The following is a 9016-nucleotide window of genomic DNA, read 5'->3' as shown; positions in this document are numbered from 1 at the left end:
ATTTAGTAATAACTGTTTGCTTTCACACACACCCCCACACACACCCCCCCCCAAGCCTCCCCCCCCCCGCCCCAGCTGCGGCAGGCGGGCCCCGGGCTGAGCAGGGGGGTGGCGGTACCCGGCGGAGGATCCGCGGTTGCACCGCGCCTCTCCGCGGGGCCGGCAGCGGGGCGGGAGGCGACCGCAGGCAGCCTGCCCCCCTCCCCGTGCGGGGGCTGTGCGGGGGTGTGCGGGGTGTCGGGGAGAGAGAGATGCTGTGTAATTTTATCCACGCCGCGCTCTGGGAGTTCACACGAGACTGATACCTTTTGCCTCCTCTGCTTTGGATCAATTGGTCGCAGATCAGGCTATTGTTGCAGGAAGCTGCTTTTATTTCTATGCTCCGTCGATCAACTATTTTTCCCCGCAGTCTCTTGCCGAAATTCAGTGGGTGCCTCTCTCTTTCTCTCTCTCTCTCTGTCTCTCTCTCCTTCTGGCTCTCTGTCTCTCATGCATGCCGTCTGTCTATCTGGAAACCCAAGGAGAAGGCTGATCACGGCAGCTCCATCTAATACAAACAGCTGGGACTCTTCGGTGGCCTTTGCTGATGTCTATTGATTTAAGTAAATCTGAGACAGATAAAAGGGCCGGATCGAGGCTGATAAAAACTTGCCGATGCTTCGCGGCTCGAAACAGTGTGTGCTCTGCAACTTTGGAGTGCTGCTAGCAAGACGGCTTTAATGGGACCCCTGGTGTCATTCGCTCCGAGCCTCGATCTCCCCAGCAGACTAAGCGCTGCGGCCATCATGCCACAATGGTTATAATTTGGATCTTGTTCCTGAGTTTGGTGCGGGAGCCCTGGTTCCCAGGGCGGGCCGCGGGGCTGCCCGGGGCCGCCGGAGCCTCCCCGAGCGACCCCCGGCCCCGCCGGGATGCGGGGGGCCGCGGCGGCGTCTACGAGCACCTCGGGGGAGCGCCCAGGCGCAGGAAACTCTACTGTGCCACCAAGTACCATCTCCAGATCCACCCCAACGGCAAGATCAACGGCACCCTGGAGAAAAACAGCGTCTTCAGTGAGTACCGGGCACACACCTTTCCCCAGCCCGCTTCCCCCGGGGGTGTGGGGAGAAGGCGGGGGTCTCTCGCTCGGACCAATTGCGTCCTGCTCCAGCATCCACGGGCAGGCGACGGTGGGTACCGGGACGGTGCCGGACGGGGCGATGGAGAAGCCGCTCCAGCCTCTCCTCCTGCCCGCCGCTGCCCCGGGGCCGGAGGAACCGTACGTGGACCGGGGGTACCCCCAGCCGCCGGAACTTTTGCCCTCTCCCCTCGTCGGGCTCGGCGAGATCTCGCCTCGGCGTTTCGGGAACGCAGCGCCCGGTCCGCGCCCTCGCACCCTCCGGCTCCCGCTGCCGCTCCATCCCCGGGGGGCTGGCGGGCTCGACGGGGCAGCCCCCTCTGCCCCCGGCCCGGGCAGGGGACTCCCGAGCGGGGTCCTGCGGGGTACGGGGACCCGGCCGGCGGCGGAGGGGCTCAGCCCCCCTCCCCGGGGCAGAGATGGACCCCAAAACCCCAAGTTCCCCCCCCCCCTCCCGACGGGGACCGGGAACCCGCCTTGAGCAGCCCGGCCGGCCTCTCACTTGCCCTCGCTCGGCTTCCCACGCCAGCCCTGCCCCAGCCCGGAGCGCTGGGCAACCGGTGCCCTCCTCGACGGGCTGCAGGCTGCCCTCGCCTCCCTCGTCCCGGCCCAGCTTGTCTCCCACGGGGGGGGCTTGAGCTTCCACGGGCTAAATCACATCTGTCCCCTTTGACATGTGCCGGGGATCGGCGGTAATTAAGATGAAACGCGATATGTCGGGAGTGAGGGGGTTTGTGCGAGGGCGGCAGAAGGGAGGAGAGCGGGGCTCGGGGCTGCCGCTGCCCCGGGGGGAGCCCCGGGCACCCCCGCACCCAGCCCGGCCCCGGCCGCGGGCAAAGCCCGGCCTCCGCCCCGGCCCCGCCACCCCAGGAAGCGTAAATCCCGCCTGGTGATGGCACACAGAGATAGGAAGACCTCAGGGATCTGTCTGAAGTCCATAAAGGAAAACCACTATTTCCTAGAGGAAAACCCCCTCGCTATCAAAGCCTGGAGGAGGCATCCTTCAGCAGCGAACCGGTGCCTGATTCAAAACAGCTGTACCAAATTCTCCCAGACACGGTCAGGCCAGCAATCCAGCTCTGCAAAGGGGACAGGCCCCGGCTCTGCTTTATCGTTGCCGAAAGGCAGCAATGGGTTTGGGTGCAAGGGTCACCTCTCGCCTCCAAACACGCAAAAAGTACCAAGTCATCGGGGCACAGCTGAAGAGCTGAGAGCAGAGTTTGAGCGAGCCAGCTAGAGAGCCCTGCACATACAACACATCTCCTGAGCCATTTGTGCCTCCTTCAGCGTTATGGCACCTTTGGCTGGACGTACACATTTTGGCAGGTATTGTGCCATCCTCACCGGTGACGCTCTTCTTGTGTTTGAGCCCCCGTTTTTGATGACCTGAAAATCTCCTCCCTTTTAATTTGGCTCGAACAGTCATATTGTCCTTGTCTGGAGGGCTACACTGACCTCTTAAATGACAAGTTCCTTTCATGATTATATACATGGCTCTTCTCTAAAATGCAGCCAACTCACTCTGTTTTACCCTCTGGAGACCTCAGCAAGGGCTTTGTCCTGAAATGGACAGCTTTGTGACTGGTTTCAATAAGTCAAGAGCTCTTGTGTTCCTAAGCATTAAAGAGGATTTAAACTTTTTTATATACATATAGGATTAAGTGAACCTCTAGTTCAGTGTCAGATCTCTTTCATTTTTGAAAGAGTTCAATCTCAATCAGACATCTAGGGATTTATTGTCAAGCTTGTCTCAAACAATTCCAACATCGTCATCGTTTTATATTGTTTCAAATAATAGTCTTGTTTCATTCACCCGATTGCATTATGATTTTGGTGTCAGCTAGTGATAGCTGTGAAATCATACTCTGCAGGTAAGCAGTCATTCAAACGTATCTCGAAAATTTACGTGTGATGGGGAGCAACAACATATCTCATACTTGTTTCTGTTTCTAGGCATTCTTGAAATAACTGCTGTTGATGTCGGAATCGTTGCCATCAAGGGCTTGTTCTCTGGCAGATACCTGGCCATGAACAAAAGGGGCAGACTTTATGCATCAGTAAGTTTTACTTAAGACTGGCCTGCCATTTCCTATGGGGAGAACAGGTTCAGTGGGGAGCACTGATTTCTTATGCATAAACATTCATAAAGAAAAGAGTAATGTTATAACAGATTTCTGTCTGGAATTGTTACAGGCAACCAATCAGTATATCTTTAAAAGTGGAAAGAAGCTATGTTCTTACTTTCTTATTGCCTCTTCGGCCAAAGGCAGAGGAATGTATTTGGCAGAGGTATTTCACACGGCCAAAGTTCTGAGCAATTGGGTGCACTGATAAAGACCTCAGGACCTAGCCTTTGCAGTGCAGAATGTCCATCTCTACCCAAAATTATCCATATTTATATTTGATCTTGGACACTGGCAGAGGATATACATCTCAGACAGAGAATATCCAGAAGCAATTGAGCATCTCTGTTACAGGAAAGCAGCCTACTGTCGGGAGTTTCTTTGCACTGAGCATTTGGTTGGGCAGTGAAAGAATTTACAGGTACTAAAAGGCAGGGCTATAGCAAGGAAAGGAAGTATGAGAAGGTGCAAGAAGATAAAGGTGAAAATAAACACCTTATTTTACTCCTCTGACCTCATTTTTTGTCCTGACCTTTGAGGTAAAATCTGGGCTGTGCTGATGTTAGTGGGAGTCTTGCCTTTCCAGCCCAGCCAATATTTCCCCTCAGTGAATAAAATACTTTAGCTTAGACTTCTTCACATTCAGGGACATACTAAGGCCTATTTGTCATTGTGTCTACTATTCACATTATCTACCTACTTGAATTTCTTCCGTTGTCTTTGATTACATCCCTAGCAATCTTGTGATCTCTTACTGTGTGACAGCCATACTGTGCAGTTTCTCCAGGAATCCTGTGGTATGGAAACAGATTTGAAGAGGGTAAATATGGCTATGTGAAATCTGCTTCCTCCAAACAGTCATTATGTGTAATTCTGTTGATTTGAACAGCATGATATATCCTTGAGCAATGTGAGCTCTTTCCATGTGAATGCAACCTTGGTAACACAATCAACTCAGTTGCCTCTCTGGTTTAATACATTTTACTCCACCTTTGCAAGAATGTTCTGATGGTGTTTACGCCCCAGCTTCTGTAATGTGTCTCATGTGATGCACGCTGATTAAAGGGCCTGTGTATAAAGGTGATGGTTCTTTGCTGGTGCAGGGAAGCAGATCACAAACAATTTTGGCAAAGGAAAATGCAGCTGAAGTGGAATGAGGACATAGTAGCTCTGCTGTGCCAGAGCTCAGGCTGGCCACTTCTTTGCTTCCAGTTAATATTCTGATTAAAATAGGCATCTTTTTCAATGGAGCTCCTCCATCAGCTCAGAGCCAGCGTCTGCCCCAAAGAAATGAATGGGAAAGATGAATTTTCAAGTTTTCTCATCTTTCTCTCTTTCTTGTTCAAAATAGGCAAGTTTTTCCTCCAGATTAATTAAACTGAATTAAAATAAGGCTAAACAAATTCTGAGCAAAAAGCTCCTCTCCTGGAGTGGAGAAAAGCCTAGAGTAGGATAGCCCAGAGAGTCCTTTTCCCCTGGATTTCCCTTTCTAGTATGAAGAGCATCAGGCCATCCTGAAGTTTGTTCGGCTGTCACATGCCAAGGAACATCAGCCATTAAAGGTTTCTGTACAACTAGAAAAGATGATTTTTGCTGTTCCAGCTCAAGTTTGAGGGAGGCTGTTTCAGAGTTGTGTTTCAGAACTGGAGGGACAATCCAGGAAAAACTATTCAACTCCAGCTTTTTTTCACGGAAGCAGCAAGGGGTGAGGGCTCAGCTCAGGAGAAACTTCCTGGCTTTTCTTGCCTAGAAAAAACTGACCAACAACTTTACTGATACTACAGTTCCAGGACCCCATGCAAGACCCCCATTTCAAATAAGACTGACTTCTTTGGGGATAATTATACAGGGAACATTTTATGAAATAATATTAGAATAACTCTTATCCCTTGGTTCACCAATTTTCCCATGTCAATAAAATGAGTTTGTTGAGTCTGCAGAATTCCTTTGTGTCCTTAGCAGATTGTGAAAATCCTATGGGTTTATCCTCTGTGATAAACCCTCTACAACCAGAAAGGAGGCAGACAGCAGGACAAATCTGCCTACATATGGTAGTTGCGTGGATTCCAGCACCACAGCATATGCAAACCTTGTCCTTGCAAGGAAGGGCACTTCCGTTTTACAGCTGTGAAGCTGAGACATGTGGAGTCTTTTAAAACCTTGTTAAATGCCTATCAGCATTTCTGGTGAGTGAACAGCATTAAAGACATGTTGTTAATGGAGCCTATAGCTTTTCTGGCCCCAGCCTGGCTACCTATGCCCTTTCCTATGTCCTCCAGAGAGGCAATGCGAAATAAAAAACCTCTGTAAAGACCATAGTAGCCGTTCCCCTCCGCCTCTGTGCCTTACACGCATTAGATACTGAAGTCTTAATCACAGTTACAGCAAAGATGATTTTGTAGTTAAGAAAAGATGTACAGTGTGGGAGGTCCTTTATTTGCACTGTTTCTACTGCTCCCGGGGAGGAGGAAGGAGTCGCTTGTGCCAGGCTTCTGCACGGTTTCCTCTCAGTTGAGGACCAGATGAAAAGGGGCGAATTTTGACAGATCATGTGAAATGTGAGCACCCGGCATGGGTGCATGTTCTCCCTTATAGTTTGTGGTAAAGGAGCAGCCTAGCATTTTGGACAAACACGCTGCTGGGCAGGGTGTACTTTGATTTTGTTTCGACGAAGCAAACAAAGAAGCTTCATAAAGGTGGTGTTTACTGCTCACATATCTGTAACAAACTGGATGTAAAAGACTCCACGTATATCTAACTACTAATATACCAATTAAAGGGCCACATTTTACATTAAACTGTAGGATTTTATCTTTTTAATAGATGTCAAAGGTTGATAGGCAGCAATTAAATCATCTGTCCAGTTCACAGGCATATTTAGATCCGTAAGCTCAAAAAAAATTTAATTTACAGCTGAACAATCAGCAGAGCTATTCATTCCTATTCACATGCCATTGTTTTCAAATTGTTTTTTGGCCTCTTTCTGTCTCTGATGCACAGTGTATGCTCACACTGCTGACAGGGAGCAGCTTGTTGCACAGCAGTTCAGGCTCAGCGCTCCTCTCCTGCTTGCCTTTTGTAGCACCAGTCTCAGTTTTTCTTACCACACGTGTTGCTGTCCTTATCCTAAAACTGAGTAGTCCTGCTTAAGACTTTAGTCCAATCTTACTGAGGTGGAAGAGAGCTATTACCCATATAGTCTTTCTTAAACTTTGTCATGTTTGCTTTACAGGAAAATTATAACGCAGAGTGTGAGTTCGTGGAGAGGATCCATGAATTGGGTTATAACACCTACGCGTCCCGTCTCTACCGGACTGTACCCAACAGAGCCGGCACCAAGCGCAAAGCCAGTGCGGAGAGACTCTGGTATGTCTCAATCAATGGGAAAGGACGACCCAGAAGGGGCTTTAAAACTCGTAGGACACAGAAATCGTCTCTCTTTCTGCCCAGAGTATTGGATAACAAAGACCATGAAATGGTCCGACTGTTCCACACAAATGTGAAGTACCGAGAGAGTCTCCTGAAGCCCCCAAGCAAGAACCAGCGAAGAAGGAGAGGACGCTGATGGGGTTGGGGGGAGCTTGTATGGGGGCTGGAAGTGACTGAGAGTCTTCAAAATACTACTAAAAAAACTAACAGCTGTGATTGTATGACAGGCATTAACACGGACATTTTTTATACACTGTATAATATAACTGAAAGTCACATCACTTACTTCTAGCTATTGTAGAATTATTATCTGTGGTAAAAGAGATGTGAGATAAGGCACATTCAAATGTAAAGTAGTTGGATGTAATAATTTTGTCAATAACTTTCACATTTTCTTTTCTAAAAAAAAAAAAAATCATTTTCATTACTAGTATTTTCATTCTAACTCGCCATAGGGTATTATCTCAGAGACCCTCTCCTCCCAGAGCGTGTGAATATTTTACACTCACCATTTTTGTGTCCACAGAGAAGGTATAGCACTTTCATAGCTCTTTTGGCAGTTCCTCATAAAAGGCTACATTCCTATTTTTATGGAATACAGGAGTTAGAAAACTGGTTTATTTTTTAACTTACATATATTTATTTTTATTTTATGATCAGCCAGTATCAATTATACTTTTTCCAAGACTGTCCAAGAAAAGTAAAATTGTAAGCTACTTCAAATGTTTCAACAGACGTACACGTTACTAGATTATTCTTGAATTTGTTTAACGAAAAACCCAAGACACTTGACCTTGTCATTCAAATAAATGAATGTTGGTAAAGTGGCATTTGCATTGGTCAAGCTTTAGCAATATATATGTGTTTACCAATTGATGAATCCTCTCCTAAAATGGGACCCAAATGTGGTGTGAGGGCTGAGTTTGTGTTGTGGATTGAACTTTCAATATAGGAAAAGTCAGCCTTGGGGATGAGAATCTTTATCGGGTACTTTTGTTTAGCTAAGTTTTCTACAGGAAGTCCTAGTTCTAAGTTAAACATGTTTTAACTGTTTGAGGGAAAAATAACAGTCACATTGGGCATACAAAAACTGTAGTGACTTGCTAATTCAAGGTGGCTGCTATGTTCTGATTTTCCTTTCTTTTCAAAAGATTGTTATTTTCACAAGGTAGTCCTAAATTGAAAACTGCAAATCCAGATGGGGGTTAACAATCTTGAGTTTTGGTTCAATCCATCAAAAATATGTTTCTATACATTTTTCTAGTCCAATTCTGGGAGCTGACTTTTACAAAGCTGAGGGGAGTCCACATCACAAGTTTAATTTTGAGCAAGGGGTTAAGCTTTAAAAATTTCTCTCAACACCCAGGAGATGATAGAGTACTACAAAGATTTAGATGTTTTTGACAAGCACAAATAATGGTCATTTCAATGAGATTTGGCCTTGTGCTCTTCACTTCCTAGAATTAGGCCCTGATACAGCACAGCTGGAGAAGAGTCTGCACTGAAATAAACATTCAATCTGAATTTAACAAAAGATCTGTAAGATAAATATGACATTATATAGAAACAGACAGGTGCAAATCCCATTCCTGGTCATATTGACACAAAGGTCTTCTTGTGGGCTACCTACTGAATAACAGTGCGATCATTTAAAACTAGGTAGTGAAAATCTTCCATCACTAAGGTATGAATTCTGTGAGAGAGAGAACTAAAGTGATTCCATAGAATGAGTTTACTAAGCCTAGTAGTTACAGGTTTAGCACTGCTTACATCCCTATAAAGGTTAAAACAGAAAGGTGTCTTTATACCAAAAAGTATGCTCCATTCCTTCCACCTTTGCATCTTTTCTGTAATGTTCTGACCAAGAAGGAAACTATGTTTGAATAAGAAAGTAAAAATTCTTTGATCTCTGTTTTCCTTTATGCAGAAATAATGTAAAAAGACACTTAAATTATGTACATTAAATAATGCAATGTGGTGCACACAGAATAGACCTAGGTTTAAAAAAGGGTACAGAAAACCATGAACCATGTTCCCAAATTTTCTTGCTTTTACAAAATAACTGAAAATAGTGATGGGGTCTTCATTGAAGTAATCAGGCAGTATCATATCAGGAGCCACTGAAAAAGCTGTGCGAAGAAAAACAGAGAGACTGAAAAGGAAACAGAAGAATTCCAATTTTCTGTTTTGTTTACTCTCCTGTGAACCACACAAGGTCCAAACTACTGCAGAATTCAAGGTGTCTTTTGAATGTTGGTTGTATCAGTGAAGAAAATTGAGTGTTGTATCCTGGGCATCAGGGGTCTTCTGAGGACACATTGTGGACTATGCCAGCTACTCTATCTCA

The 9016-nt window shown here is 46.5% G+C and overlaps 1 protein-coding gene across 1 annotated transcript; it reads left to right on the top strand.

The window, feature by feature from the left end:
• Positions 1-793: 793 nt before the first annotated feature.
• Positions 794-6805, top strand: FGF3 (fibroblast growth factor 3). The gene is made up of 3 exons (XM_075047121.1): positions 794-1052; positions 3071-3174; positions 6473-6805. The coding sequence occupies exons 1-3, from the start codon at positions 794-796 to the stop codon at positions 6803-6805; spliced, it is 696 nt and encodes a 231-aa protein (XP_074903222.1).
• Positions 6806-9016: the final 2211 nt, after the last annotated feature.

This window comes from Buteo buteo, chromosome 16 (assembly GCF_964188355.1).
Source record: "Buteo buteo chromosome 16, bButBut1.hap1.1, whole genome shotgun sequence".
Taxonomy (NCBI): domain Eukaryota; kingdom Metazoa; phylum Chordata; class Aves; order Accipitriformes; family Accipitridae; genus Buteo; species Buteo buteo.
This window is presented reverse-complemented; position numbering and strand designations above follow the sequence as displayed.

Bases quoted from the DNA above. Each gene is read 5' to 3' on its own strand.
- FGF3 (XM_075047121.1), top strand. From the start codon at position 794: ATGGTTATAATTTGGATCTTGTTCCTGAGTTTGGTGCGGGAGCCCTGG. The intron at 1,053-3,070 runs GTGAGTACCGGG...TTCTGTTTCTAG, and splicing joins GGAGAAAAACAGCGTCTTCA to GCATTCTTGAAATAACTGCT. The intron at 3,175-6,472 runs GTAAGTTTTACT...TTTGCTTTACAG, and splicing joins GGGGCAGACTTTATGCATCA to GAAAATTATAACGCAGAGTG.